The following is a 15,404-nucleotide window of genomic DNA, read 5'->3' as shown; positions in this document are numbered from 1 at the left end:
AACCTCAGTTTCTGACCTTTGGACACTGGGCTTCACATGTGTGGATCGGCCCTCGGACTTTCAACTTTGGACACGGCACACTGACTTGCTGCCAGGTAGGCCAGGGTTTCAGGACGTGGGCAGGGCCTTTTCTAGTTTGTGGAACAATTTCTGGAGCATTGAAACGAGGTGGGCACAAGCTCTGTTGAGTTCTTGGTGCATCCTGAGAACATACCTGTTCACCCAGGCCTATCCTGGTCACTGATACCAATGTCATTTTGAATTGTCTGGTTAGTGTGGATGTTGCTGTTTCAACTGCATTTCTTAGGTTTTAATGGACTGGTTTAATTGTCAAATGTTAACAACGCACTCTGGGGTTTTTAAAAGGGTGGTATAAAAATGTTTCGAATAAATAAGGTAAACGCCAGTGCCCGGTTATGGTGGCCTCTGATAAAAATCACATCTTGAGTGGCTGATGGAACAGAGCCATCATGTGGAAATTTCCACTGATATGCTGCAAGTGTAAACAGAACAGCCCATGTGCTTCAGTGTTGGCTTTCACATCATGTCCAGATGGCAGCTGCCTACATTCCTGGTTAAAGTGAAAATTACAAAACAAAATAAGGAGTTGCCTTGTGCTAGCTTAGCCAGCCTGGTGCTTTCTGGTTGTTTTGGACTACAACTCCCATCAGCTTCAGCCAGTGCAGCAGTGCATTCCAGGACTGGTGGGAGCCCTAGACCAGGCACCCCCAAACTCGACCTTCCAGATGTTTTGAGACTACAATTCCCATCATCCCTGACCACTGGTCCTGTTAGCTAGGGATGATGGGAGCTGTAGTCCCAAAACAGCTGGAGGGCCGTGTTTGCCTATGCCTGCCCTAGACTGAAAGGTCTTAAGAGCACCAGGTTGGCCAAGACTTCCTTGTGCTGGGACTAACCCATAGTCCCCCTAGCCTACTATCATGCATTCTAATGACAATGGTTCTCCCTAACCCAGAACCAATATTGAGATGTGGCATTGAACTTGGGTCAGGGGGACATCGTTTCAGATCCCCACTCAGCACTGAAGCTTTCTGGATGACTTTGGATGTGCTTTTTTTTGCTAGCGTAATCTACACTGCAGGGCTGCTGTTTAGAATAAAGCAAGGCATGCCCATACAAATTCTCTCAGGTGGAGTTTATCAAGGATCGGGCATTAGGGACTTCATTGCACCATTAAGCTGTGACCACTGTTCCGCTTGGAAACACAAGGGTTGTCTTCTGGAAGAATAGGTGCTTTTCTTTCTAAAACCTGACCACTTTCAGTATGTGAAGGCAACACTGTGGACTGCGCAGCAAACTGGAAGTCATATTGCATAATGGGTCAAGGAGAAGTCAGTTTCCTGGAATGTCAGGTAGAAACTCCCTGCAGGGTATGAAGGATCTCTCTAGAAAGCACCCCTGGGTGCAGGAGGTGGCTAAAGAAACTCCCTTTGGCAAACAGGTCTCAAAATATGCAACCACTGCGGGGGAGGGGGGGAGATAGTCTTTTACTGGAGAAGGTAGAAACCTGCCCCTGATCCTTTCATATCAGTCTTTGTACATGGATTGGGTTGGAAGCAAAAGCCTACTTCCCAGCCTAGTGTTCCAAATTTATAGATGCGTATGGGATAAACATTTGGAGCAGTTTTGGTACTTTGCTATTATATAATAGCAATACAGACATCTAAGTATTGTGGACTTTGAGAGCTAGATTGAAAAGCATTTCAGATGTGTAATAACTAAATACAAAATGCTTTCTGACTGATAGGGGACTGTACAGTTGACATTAAGATATCCAGAATGGTGTACAACTATCACGGGATCCCAGTGGCATTTTTCTCAATGCCTGCTTACTGTCCCACTTGTCTGATGTGCTACTTAACATTTTATTTCTAAAACGAGGATTACCTGTCTTCTTTGCATGATTATTAGACATGTTGCTGTGTTGACTGACTGGCTGTGTTGGATTCACATGAGACAGGTACATTTTAGGGGGCACTTGCCACAGGGCTACCCCGTGTAAAGTACTTAATTTCATGTGCATTCATCAGTTCTGTGCTGTTTCCATGTTAACAATGTTGTTTCAGGCCACTCAAATTCCTATACAATGATGCTAAAGGTGGGATTTTTAAATGTCTGGTCTAATCTCACCTACCCCATTGGCTTTAAAATGGAATTGGACAAATTTCATTGAGGATAAAGCTATCCATGACTACTACTTTTCGGCCGTGGCGCCTGATTGGTGGAACGCTCTCTCACAAGGGACCAGGCCCTGCGGGATTTGACATCTTTCCTCAGGGCCTGCAAGACGGAGCTGTTCCGCCAGGCCTTTGGTCGGGGTTCAGTCTGATTCTTCTTTCTGTATAAGAACAAGCATTAAAGAGGCCTCCTAGCCCGCTCGCAGGTCCTTTATAAGACCAGTGGTAACAGTTGGCCTTGGAGAATATTAACCACTCTCAATTTTACCTGTGGACTGCCATCTGTCCAGATTTTAATTTGCTCTGAACTAATTTTGAGATGTATTTTAATTGATTGCCTGTTCTTATGTTCTTTGTATACTGTGTTAGTTTTTCTGTAAGACCAATTGCAGTCGTTAACAGTCAACAGGTTTACCACACCTATCAGCCAATCACCCATTCCCACCACCCTTCTGAGTAATACCCCTCCCCATCCTCTCACTATATATAAGGGTCTGGTGACTTCTGTTTCAGTGTATCTGAAGAAGTGTGCATGCACACGAAAGCTCATACCAATAACTAACTTAGTTGGTCTCTAAGGTGCTACTGGAAGGAATTTTTTTATTTTGTTTCGACTACAGCAGACCAACACGGCTACCTACCTGTAATTAGTTTTATGATGTTAGCCGCCCTGAGCCCGGCTCCGGCTGGGGAGGACAGGGTACAAATAAATTTATTATTACTAACCACTCTTTATTTAAGCTATACTAACCATGGCTGGCAGGGCAACTGTGACACAAACAGCTGCATGGCAGGCAGAAATTCAACCCATAAAGTTTTGCAATCACTGCCTCTCAATGCTGGGACTTTATATACTGGATTTCTGTCTGTCATAACGTCAAAGTCGGAGGCGGCTTGCGAGAAATAAAGCCCTCCCCTGCCAATGGGTCTCTTTTTGTTCCTGGACTTCAAGACCAGTAAGTGGGCTGGCACATTTAGTTGTTACATTTGGAGACACTCGAGCAATGTTTTTTTTTGGGGGGGGGGTAAAGAAGATCGTGGTACATTTAGGAATTCCTTCTTTAGATTTGTGTGGAGATTGTTTTTTCACATGGGTAAGGCTGTTAAAAACCGACTGCAGCAACACTAAGAGTCCAAAAGCCTTCAAAATGGGGGTGTTATGGCAAGAAGATGCTCAACTTCTGGGTGTGCCCAATGTATACAGAGTGGTTCCAGAGCAGCATGAAAGCTTTAGAACTCTTTCACAATAGATCTCTGCGGTGAGAGTTACACCTTTTACCTCCCCAGGTAGCTGGACTTATTTTGCTAGCTGGCTCTTGCTAAGTAGCTGCAAAGCCACACCTAGCCATGCTGTGCAACTCCCCTGCTGCCTGCTTCCACATATGGTCAAAATCATCTACCTTCCGGGTTGCCTATCTCAGCAGTATGTACACTCAGCAAAGCAGTCTGTGATCCTCCCAGTAACTCTTTGTTTGGTAACTATTGATACAAACGTATACATCTACTTAGCAGTAAGCAAATAATACGCCCCAACATTATACCTGCCAGTATGTACGAGTTGGAAACAGAAAGTCTGTATCCATTATTAAAATATTCTATTTCATGCAAGGATGGCAGAATATAGAATCTGAACAAGATCAAACCCACCCACCCCAAAACATTATTGCTTGATTATTCCACTTAGGGGCACTGGGCTCCTAAGAGTTGGAGGAAAATAGCTTCGAACTCTTCAGAACTTTGGCAGCAAGCTTCTTTTCTAGCTGTTGCACAACAGGCAGAAATCCAGCGGGTGCAGCCTATATGAAATAACAAAGTTGATTTGCTCTCCCCCTCATCCCAATGCTGAAGGCATTACAGAATTATAGTGGGGATAAAGGTAAAGGGACCCCTGACTGTTAGGTCCAGTTGCGGACGACCCTGGGGTTGTGGCGCTCATCTCGCTTTACTGGCCGAGGGAGCCGGCGTTTGTCCACAGACAGCTTTCTGGGTCATGTAACCAGCATGACTAAGCAGCTTCTGGTGAACCAGAGCAGCACACGGAAACGCCGTTTACCTTCCTGTCAGAGCGGTACCTATTTATCTACTTGCACTTTGACGTGCTTTCAAACTGCTAGGTTGGCAGGAGCAGGGACCGAGCAACGGGAGCTCACCCCTTCATGGGGATTTGAACCACCGACCTTCTGATCAGCAAGCCCTAGACTCTGTGTTTTAGACCACAGCGCCACCTGTGTCCTTATAGTGGGGTTAGAGAGCTGAAAATAATGTGAATAGATTTTACATCTGGCAACCAATGCACTCCTTGGGTTTCGGATAGTACATGGGTAGAGTCTAAAAAGCCCGGGACACAAGTTTTCATGGCCTTCTAGTGGCTATGATGGCTCATTTACCAGAAGCAATGTCTTTAGCATTAACTCTAGAAGTGTAATTCTCTCAATTCTGACCAAACTAAGCCTCCTGGTGTATGTTTTGCTCTAAGAGGCTTCGTTTGGTCAGAATCGAATATACACTTCCAGAGTTAACGCTAAATACATTACTTCTGGTGAATGAGCCATCATAGCCACTAGAAGGCCATGAAAACTTGTGTCTATCTGAAACCAAAGAGGTACATTGGTTGCCAGATGTTGGGTTTTTTTCCAGCTCTCCTATCCCACTAGTAGGTTTGAGGTAAACATCATTTATTTCTAAGTGAACCCCTTGTGAGTTGTGATTCACTGAGGAAACTTTTAAAAGAAAATAATTTCGATTTTTGCAGGCCATATTGTTTCAGCTAGAGCTGTCCCCTTTTGTGCTATACATTGAACAGCTGACGGACAGGCAAGGATATATTCCTACTTTCAAGGAAGAGTTACACCCATTGAACGTCTGTTTGTCAGGAAGTACAATCAAACAAATCTTGTCCCCACCTTCTAAAAAATAAAAAAAGGTTGCAACTCTAATACAGGCCTGGTTGGTTCCGTTCATCAGACAGACATAACCTGCTTCTTTTCTTCAGTAGTCAAGAATCGGTTAACTCCCAAGACTCAGTCTCCGGCACTGCTGGAATTATGTTTTAATGGACCAATACCTCTTACCTGCTAATGTCTTGAGTTTTAAAGAGGGGTGGGGGGTGTTTAACAAGATCAAAAGTAATTGAATTCAAAAATAGCTTTAGAATTTTGAAAGTGTAAGTTACACAGATCAGTATTGAGGAAAGTTAGGAATATAGGAAACTGCCTTTCAGACAAGAGATCTTGTTCACTAGGCTTATGCCGAGATTTAATACAGGACCTATTGCATGCAAGGGATGTTCTCCTCAGCCGAGGTAAAGGTTCTCTTGCAAATCTGAAGAACCTAAGAAAACATTTTGCCTTGTGAGTTTTCTAAGTCCCCAAAAATGCAGTAACACTTGGTCTCGGCTAAATATTTTTGACAGCCCAATCTTATGGTTACTCGGAGAAGTCCTAACACATTTAGTGGTACTAATAAGTAATTGTGCATAAAGGTGCATTTTAAGATTACAATCCCATGTTTACTACATAGGATGCCCCATTGTAATAAATGGGACTGCCTTCCAAAGAAATGTCTTTAGAATTACACTGAACCTGTGCATTACTCAAGTGTCTTGTTAAACAGACTTCATGTACCTAAACATGTTTACTTAGAAACAAGCTCCAAGTTTGAAAACCCTTGCTCTCTAGCAAGTTTCCATAGGACTGCAACTTGGGTGGGACTTGCTTCCAAATAAACCTAGCTAGAGGACACTGTTCTTTGTATTCCCCGGAGAAAAAACTGGGACGTGCAGCCCGACCTAAATGTGTTCACTCAGAAGTAAATCCCACTAAGTTAAAACGCAGTGTGATCATAGGATAGCAACCTTAAGATACATTCTTAGGCATATATGTTCAAAAGTAAGTCTCATTCATTTCAGCAGACTGAGGATCACATTAGTCCTCTTTTTGCTGCATATGAAGATCTTCTATTGAAAAACAAAAGAGCAATAATCTTAATGTCTTTCTGCCCAAAATGCAAGGGCATTTTATGGCTCAAGTTTCAAAACACACCAACCAGTTTAAGTTGCCTTCCCACCCCCCCTTTCTGGTGAAACAAAGTCATAAGCGGGAAAAGGAATTCAAATCTGTTGAAAGAGTAATAGAATGACTTTATTGGACAACAGGCATAGCAATAAATACTCATGAACAGAGACTCTTTTAGATAACAAAAACATGAAGGTGACAAATTGCCAGATGAACGTTCCCTTTTTGAAAACTTTTCCTTGTCTTCAGGCAAAGAATATTTGCTTAACTTGGACACATAAATTGGGAATGACCAGTTACATTTGATAACTCATGGTGCAGAGCAGTGGATGCAACAGAACTCTACTCTTGCCCATCCTATTTTACTTCAGTTAGTTTTTAAAACTATGTCACTAGCTCCTTGTAGACCATACAGACTGCAAGTTCAATTGATCAAACAGGCAGGATATATGTTTCTTTCCAGCACAGGGGGTCATTTATGTGCCCTCCAGTTAATAGAGGATAGAAGAAACAGTCTTATAGCACCTTAAAATCAGGAATGCCAAAAGACATTTTTGTTGTTGCTAAAGCTGCAATCCTGTTATGGATATAGCTCTGAGAACAAGTCCCACTGGACTCAATGGGACTTACTTCTGAGTAGGCATGGACAGGTTTGCACTGTTACAGAAGTGTTGGGCTCCCCCCCCCCCTTTACAGCACTAGTTAACAATAGTTTAACATCTAACCACAAGTTCATTCTGTATATGCCTGTCTTAATGGTACTAATCAAAGAAAGTGGGTGACTTATTATTGTTTTTTTTAAGAAAACATACCAACCCTTTATGCATTTCTTGTTCAGAACAAAAAAAAACATTTAAAAAATTATATACTTTATTACAAATGGAAAAAACTCAAAGGTTGCTAAAAAAAATCTCTTATTTACAAACAATACTGGGCAGAACCCAAATGAACATAAAAATAACTTACAAAGTCATGAAGTAGTTTTATTGACATTAATCAGCTGTCATAAAATAAAAAATATATATGTACATACACAACTCGACTTGAAGGCAGGCAGTATAGTTCAGCTTCTGTTGTTAGCCTCCCACAAACTCCCTCCCCATTTTTATTTTTTTTAAGGAGTACTAGAGAAAGCAAATCTACAGTGTCTACTGCAGTTTAACCTTTAATACTGAATGATCGTTGAATGTTAGGTCCATGCAGGTCTTGGTCAATGTTAAAAGAAAAAGGTAACACAAGGCTGCTTCATGCCTCGTCTGAATAGAACAGCCCTCCTTGCGGAGCTGGACTGTCAACTGGTTTGCCACCACCTCAAACCAAAAGGCACACCAGTCTCTCTCCACGCATGCTTTGGGGGAAGAGGGGGGCACTCTCCGGAATCAATGCCTTTCAGACTTTTCTTCCCGCCCGCCCCCCAAGTGAAGCTCTCCACCTCCCAACTTCCTTCTTTTTTTGCTTAGTTTTGCCCCATCACACAAGTTACTTTCCAGTCTCTTCAAAAAGTTTGCAACTGCTGTGTGAGCATTAGCTGGCACCCACTGTTGACGTGATTCATGACCTTCTGCTTCAGCTGTGCAACCTGCTCTCGCAGCATATTGGCAGTGGATGCCAGCTCCGAGTTCTGGGCTTTCAAAGTTTTGACTTTTTCCTCCAACCTGGCAATGCGCTCCAACTTCCTTTTCCGGCACTTGGAGGCCGCAATTCGGTTTCTCATGCGCTTCCTCTCAGCCTTGATCCTCTCCTGGGATTCCATGTCGATGGGCGACAGGGGAGGAGTCTCCCCGGGCATTTCTGGGACAGTCTGAGGCTCTTCTTTCAGAGCCTGAAGCCGAGGATGCTGCACAGGCATCTGGGGGTTCAGGTGATGTTGTGGAGGGTAGCTCAAGCTGCTGGCATTGTAGCTCGGCGCTGTGTTGAGTGCGTTGGGGTTGAAGTTGCTGAGGTTGGCGTAGACCGGAGGCTCACTGTGCAAGTTGGCACTGAAGCTGTTGTTTCCAGCCATGGAAGAGACGGGGGTCATGCCGGTGTTTGAAGGCTGGGCAGCGGAGGTGACGCTGGGGGGCATGGTGTTCTGGTTGTGCAGCTCCGCCAGCGCCCTGACAAACCCTTCGGCAAACCCTTCCTGCTCGTCGGTGACATTTTTGGGGCAGAGGAACTGGGTTGGGGTTGGCGTGGTGGTGATCAGCCCGTTGCCAGACTGGATGATCAGCCTTTCCAGTTCAGGAGAGGCCAGCTTGAGAAGGCCCACATCTGGGGAAGTCAGGATATCAGCATTCTTGTTCCTCAGGTGGGGCTTCAGGTTACTGGAAGGGTCAGCCAGGTTGAGAGTCATGTTCTGCTTCAGCACCTTGGGGTTATTATATCCGTAAGTACCACTCTCTGGCTGCACGAACGTCGTATTGATGGCATCATCGTAGAATGTAGGTTCCATCTTTGCAGTCATAGAATACAGTCCACAAGTTGGTCCTACTTAGGACAAACAAACAAACAAACAAACAAGGAGAGGAAGCTGTGCCACAGCGTACACCACCCTTTCCCCCCCTCTAAAAAAAACTTTTCAAACAGCTTTTCCGAGAGGAGAAGAACACAGAGAGGTGATGAATTAAAGTCTGGCTTTTTTGCCACAAGTCATTGGCTCGCTTGTCCCCGTTTTCCGCCCCCAAACTCCAAAAAGGAGGTCTGGATTTGACAAGCGGAGGCTTCCTCAGCTAAGAACAAGGTTCAGCGCAGTCATCAAGAGTGCGGAGCTCCAGAAAAACAACTCGCCCAAAAAGAGAGGAATAAAGTTCTTTATCGAAGTGCGGAATTCCCACTCCCGGCCAAGGAATCCCAGGAGTTAAAACGTGGCTTCTTATCGCTCCGAATTGGAGGGGGGGGATGAAGGTTCGCGAGTCCCACAACTTTGGAAAAGTCCTCCTTTCCCCCCGCGACTCCTCGATGCCTCCCTCCTCCTCGTGGGAGGGTCCTATGCTGCGCCGGAGTGTTCGCGAGTTTTCAAACACACTTGTTTCGCGTCCTCTCCGCTTTTCCCCCTTTTCCAGTCTCTTTTCCCCACCGACACCGGAGTGGCTCTCAGTCACTGACTCGCCCCGAACGAAGAGTTTTCTTTTTCAGTGGGGGGGGGGGAGTTGCTGCAACTTCGGTCGCTCCCCACTTCGGGCTCCGATCAACAAGCTGCGGCGAGAAGTTGCGTCCCCGGACTCCGCACGACCGGCTCTCCTCCGGGGACCCAGGCTCCGGAAACCTGTCGCTCCGCTGGCGGCGGCGGCGTCCGATCAAACACGTCCGGGCAAGATCCCAGGCAGACGATCCCAGCCGCGCAGCCCAAGCGAGGCTCTGTCCGCTCGCCCTTCCCTTGCGGAGCAACGGGAGGGTCTCTCGAGCGCTCCGCGTCGCGAACCGGCCCGGTCTCTGCTGTGGCTGCCGCTTTCGCGGGTGTCTTTCCCGGTGCCGCTTTGCTGGGCGCGCTGCCGCTTTAAGCCGCCTCCTCCTCCTCCTCCTCTGCCGCGCACTCAGCCCCACTCTGAGCTCTTTCCCAGCGTGGAGCCCAACACTTATCAGCGAGCAGTAACCCACTAAAAATAGCCCATGATGTCACCCCGGGGCCTTCCCATTGGCTGCAGCCGCCTCTCACGCGGGGAGGGGGAGGGAGGGCGGCCGGGCCCAGCCTGTTGCAGAGCAGCCCATCTCCATGGCCACCCCACCCACTTCAGAAGCTTCCCAGCCCTCTTTCTTTTTTTTCCCCTTCTTTGGTTCGCGGGGCATTGTGGGATGAGGTAATGCCTGGGCTCCGGTGCAGGGCATTGTGGGCTGACGTATTGTTTTTGAATATCTGGTTACCCGCTTAAGAGCTCTGGCCGGGTTGGAAGAACCGGGCAGGGATAGATACGCGCGCGCGGATCGGGGGGGGGCGCGCACGCGGCTGGAGATACCAAGTGGGAAATGTGAGAGGAGGGGGCGCTGGTGATACCAAGTGGGAAATAGAAGGGGTGGGACGACGCGCGCAAAGTTCGAAAGGGGCAACTTTAGGCAAAAGGTAATGGGGTAGAAATAATAATACTGTAAACCATCATTTTCATCACCAAGCGCACGAGTTCCAAAGGGGTAACTTTGCGCAGAGTGCTGGGGAGGAAATTTAAAACATATATATTATTAATTTAATCCATCATTTTCATCATCAAGCGTAGAGTTCCAAAGGGGTAACTTTATGCAGAGTAATGGGGAGGAAATTTTAAAAAATATTAATTGATTAATTGATTATCTCTTTCCGCGGGAAATAGGGGCAGTTTGTCCCAGGCTTGATGCCACCTGATTTCACTGGACTTGGCTAAATGGGATTTCAGTCCTGTCCTAAGTAGCTTTCTGAGAAATCCCTCCCGCCTCTGCCATGCCCGGCAATCGCGTCCTTTAAGGAGGATTCCGGGGCTGCTGCTGTTTCACGGCACATGGATCCGGGGGAGGAGGTGCGATGGGCTGACTCTCACGTGATTTTCCTTCCTCCGCCTCGCCGGGCTCTCCCCCCCCCCCTCCGGCGTCCTTCCCCAGCAGCCTAAGAGCTTCCAGGCAAGAGGGAGGGGGCGAGAGAGAAATAGAGAGGCTGCCTACTTATTTGGAAGTGCATCACGCTGGCACCGGCTTCCTTCCGAGGAAGCTTGCGCCGGGATCGGGATGTCCTGCGCTCACCGGCTGGAGAGAGGGGCAGTCCCGTGGAACTCGCTGCCTCTTGCTTCTGAGCCCGCACATTAGGCTGAAGGAGATCGGGGGCAGGGGGCTCAAAACCTCGTTTCCTTAACACAACTGCCGCCGCTGCCCCGAAGGATATCTTCCCGGGATGGGGTGTGGGCACTTTGGGCAGAGCTGTGCTTGCGCCGGGCCGTCTGCTTTGCCGCTTTACGATCCTCCCGGAGCGCGATAGTCTCCTTCAAGGCGGGGAGGGTCTGGTCTGGTCTGTGTGTGTGTTTGTTTTTGAATCAGTGACATTATTTTTAAAAAGGAAAACTCGCGTGCAGCCGAAAAGGCTTCCTTCGTAGCCCACTGGTGCAATAGACCTTTCCGAGAGATCTTAAAAATCTCCGGCTTGTTTGCAATTCCGCCCCGCTCCCTTTACGTTCAAAAATCGTCATGTTTTGGCCAGCTCCCGCCAAGAACTTGTTAACACTTTGTCTGCGCGATCCCTGCTAGTTTTTCCTTCACTCCTTTATTTTTCTCCCTCTTTGGTTCAGATCGGTGTGCTTAGTTTCAAATGCTGGGGACAGCGGAAAGAGAAGCGTCGGCTTCAACCCAGTCGCGAGGGCGCATGAAAGGTGACTTCACCTGGCCAGTTTTGGCTACCGACCCACATAGCTTAACCCTTTCTATCCCAGGGTCAGAAGCTGCCTTAAATCTCAGAATACTCTACAAGCAGCCGAAGAATGACGGGGATGTTAACAAAGCAAAAGCAAAACCCACGATAAGCTCCAGAGGCAACTCCAAACACACTTACTTGGGTGCAAGTCCTGTGGAATAGCTTTCCCCATTTCCCTGCTTTTAAATCGTGAACGATGAACTTTAGATTGCTTTTATAGGTTAATTGGCTCTGGTTATTTCTCTGTGGTGTTTGACTCAAATGCTGAATTTTTAATGCTGGGGTTTGTTTACTGGTTTTATTGTGTAGTGCTGTAATTTATTGTTGCACTTTAGTGTTTGGTTTATGAACAGCCCACAGAACACTGTTGTTGGGCGGCATTTGAACAATATTAATAAAGAAAGGCAGTGACACTTCAGAGGAAATGTTCATAGGATTGTACTCACAGTCCAACAGATGCTTAATTTATGCATAAGCTACATCAGCATCAAAGGAGCTTTCAGGCAAAGGTGCATAGGATTTGGATTCCTGAGGCTTCTTTATTTCATAGCTGATGTTTTAGACAGCTTAATTGGCACATTATTGGTAAGAAACTTCTCTACAACCATGAGAAATGAAAATGTTTTCATTTTAGCTTAGAAGAGATCCTACTAAACAGGATCTGCAACCAATGCCCATTTCTGAAACAGAGTCTACCTTCAGCTTGGATGGGGCTGTTAATAACAATACAGCATGATCCTACCCATCTTTACTTGCAAACAAGTTCCACTGTGTTCATTGGGTTTACTCTCCTAGAAGTGCGCATAGGTGTTCAAAGAAGTGCCATAGCTCTATGGTAGAGTGACTGCATTGTAAGCGGAAGGGCTCAGATTCAATCCTGAAACCCAAAATGGTTTTCGACCTTCTAGTGGGACAATGGACATGATTTTCACCGCTTGACAGCTTCAAGAAAAATGCAGAGACCAAAACCAACCCCTGTATATGGTGTTTATTGACCTGACCAAGGCCTTCAACACTGTAAATTGTAATGCCCTGTGGACTGTTCTTCTAAGAATTGGCTGCCCAGATACATTTGTGAACATCCTTTGGCTCCTCCACGATAACATGACAGCAACAATCACAGACAACAATGGCTCTCAAAGCAAACCATTTACAGTGGGATACATTTATAAATCACAGTTTCATACAAAAAATAACAAGTTGGTATACAACAACAACAACAACCCCAGTATTAAGATAAAAGCATCAGGACACATCATTTGGTTGGCAGAAAATCTCAGGTTCAAAAGACTAGTTTGCATTTGAAGGCATCTACTCCCAAACACGCAAGTATTTCTTTGGGAAGTTTATGTTCTGTGGGGATACATTTGCTTCTAGAACTGGAGGAAAGAGTAAAGGAAGAGTCAAAAGTTCAACTTTGCAAACCTTTCAAATTGGTATGGTTAGCCTGGGCCCATGGGTATAGCAGGGGCGGGGGGCAGCTGCTCCTACCTCCCAAATCAAGCAAGTAAATAAAAATACTTACCTGTGACACAATTGGTCAGTTTGTTAACTTGGTTCTGCCCCTGCCCCTTAAATCCTGGTTATGCCCATGCTTGGGCCTAGCAGTGATGTGAGGTGCAAGTACAGCATTCTGACTGCTGTCCTCTCAGCAGGCAACCCACACAGCCATGCTTACAAGGAAGAGAGCTGTTCTTTCTCAGCCGCTGCCTTGGAGGCTTGGTGGATGGGAAACAACAGGAGTAAAGTGACCTGGACTTTTTCAGGATGTCTACCTGGGTGAAGGCCTGGATAGGCTCTTTCTCAGTCAATTGCCCAATTGTTCTAGCAATTAGTTCACTTTCTCGCTCCATCTGCAAGTTCTGTTACGTCAACTTTATGAATTTGTTGTTTTTTCCAGCCCTTCATCATTAACATGAACATTCAAACATCTAGCTTGCTACGTAGAAATGGTTACTGATCCTTCAGTTTCTAACAGTACAATGCTGCCATCATTGAAATGGTATCTGTTGGGCTTGTTAGACCTCAGGAGTAAGCTATCCATTTATTCACCACCCACTAATTCCCTTTTGTAAGCACTTAATGTAACAGAGACAGAGATTTCCTCTCTCATATACAAATGTGACGTTTAAGGGTCGACTGTGTGACCAAAGCAGGTCATTCCAAGTCTTCTGAGGACAAGATGTAGGCCTGTACCTTTGGCAGATGATATTTCAGACCATTAATTGTGCTCTTAATTATTTGGAAGCTATGTGGTCAATTGAAAGTACTGGTCTCTTGCATGCTACTGTGGCAATCTATAGGAGGCGAAAGGTAACACGGCCAAGTAATTCATGTCCAATTAAGTGTAATACTATCAATCATCATATGGGCGCAGACCTGCTAATCCGTACTATCCTGTTTGAGACATGTAGGTTTGGGCCAACATGGCTTCTTCTGCAGTGGCTCTTAAGGAGGGCATATATGAGTCCTGCCCTTAGGCCTATTCCATCATGCCCCTTCTGTACCCACATGTCTCCTACCTGTGGCTTTTGCACATCATCACCCCTTCAATATCTAGCTGAAGAAAGGCATTCATTGAAACAGTGTTGACCCAATACCAGGACCACAGAGCACCATGAGGCAATTGGCTCTGTTGCAACTCCACACCTGATATTATTGTGCTATTGTTTCGGCATATCAAAGGGTGTTATTTCCATGCAAAAGTTGAAAAATGGGACGTGGGGCATGAATGGGATCATGTGCTAATAATATGGCCTGCAGTCATGTACAAGGCTATCATGTTCTGAAATATCAGGCAGTATTGGCTCTGGAAAGTCCTGGAAATCTCAGCTTTCCACTCAGCAGATGTACTCTGTTCCCCTTGCTATAACGCAGGCATAGGCGAACTTGGCCCTCCAGATGTTTTGGGACAACAACTCCCATGATCCCTAGCTAACAGGACCAGTGGTCAGGGATGGTGGGAATTGTAGTCTCAAAACATCTGGAGGGCTGAGTTTGCCTATGCCTGCTATAATACAAAAGTAGCTCAGGGAAAGTAAAATTTAAAGACATAAATATCAAGAAATTGTGGCCTGCTGCCATGCAACTCAGTTTTTTAAAAGCACCATAAAAATCTACATGATTAACCTATTCATTTAGGTCTGTTTTTGCCAATGCTAAAGAAAATATTCTTTTTATTGAAATGGAGCATAAACTCAGTCTTTTACAGACTGTCTCCAATTGCATGTCTGAGTAAGCCTGTGAGTGGGCAGCTGTGCATCCTTCTGTAGAGAAAACCACCACCATCACCTGTTTATTTGTAACGAGAAGAAATATAACCATCCTAAAAATGTATTATAAATCATAATATCAAGTATTTTAAAAAAGCAATATAACATTGTCTAAGACAATACTAATAAGCTGCCCTGCTTAAAGCTAAACAGATAATAATGCTGAGTACAGAAATAAAAAGGTAGCATACAAAACTACATATATTCCTTCATAATATACAAATATACCATTTTTAGTATATGAAGTGAAATAAGTGTGCTTCTGCCATCTCTCAGCCGAACCTACCTTACAGGGTTGTGGTGAGGATAAAATGCAGAGGGGGAGATGTGTGTGCTTCACCTCGAGCTCCCTGGAGGAAAAGCAGGATATAAGGATAATAATGAATTAATAATTCTGTATAAGCAGAAGAGAATATATGTGTAGCGAGTGTTTTCTTTTCTGTTGTCTTTTTTTGCTTTTCTTTCTGTTTCTGTTGCAGCAAACTAAAGAATTTATATGCTATTTAAGATGGAAAGTAAAAGTTAAATAATAATAATGATAATAATTTTATCAATATTATTTTCCAAGTATATGAAG

General features: G+C 45.4%; 1 protein-coding gene and 1 long non-coding RNA gene across 4 annotated transcripts in view; one reads left to right on the top strand and one right to left on the bottom strand.

Moving 5' to 3' along the window:
* LOC310764990 overlaps positions 1–14,977 on the top strand; it is a 48,926-nt gene extending 33,949 nt beyond the window's left edge. For 2 of the 3 annotated variants that reach the window (XR_014549395.1, XR_014549396.1), the window contains one exon: positions 11,434–14,976. This is a non-coding gene — a long non-coding RNA (uncharacterized lncRNA). Of the gene's footprint in view, positions 1–11,433 lie in introns of all 3 variants that reach the window. The other variant, XR_014549394.1, reaches the window with a different exon arrangement.
* On the bottom strand, positions 6,316–9,912 carry JUN (Jun proto-oncogene, AP-1 transcription factor subunit). The gene has a single exon (XM_083619387.1). The coding sequence runs from the start codon at positions 8,652–8,654 to the stop codon at positions 7,707–7,709; it is 948 nt and encodes a 315-aa protein (XP_083475513.1). The 5' UTR covers positions 8,655–9,912; the 3' UTR covers positions 6,316–7,706.
* Positions 14,978–15,404: the final 427 nt, after the last annotated feature.

This window comes from Podarcis filfolensis (genome assembly GCF_964270895.1).
Source record: "Podarcis filfolensis genome assembly, chromosome: 6".
Classification (NCBI taxonomy): Eukaryota; Metazoa; Chordata; class Lepidosauria; order Squamata; family Lacertidae; genus Podarcis; species Podarcis filfolensis.
Note: the sequence above shows the minus strand (reverse complement) of the source record. Positions and strands in the feature narration are given on the sequence as shown.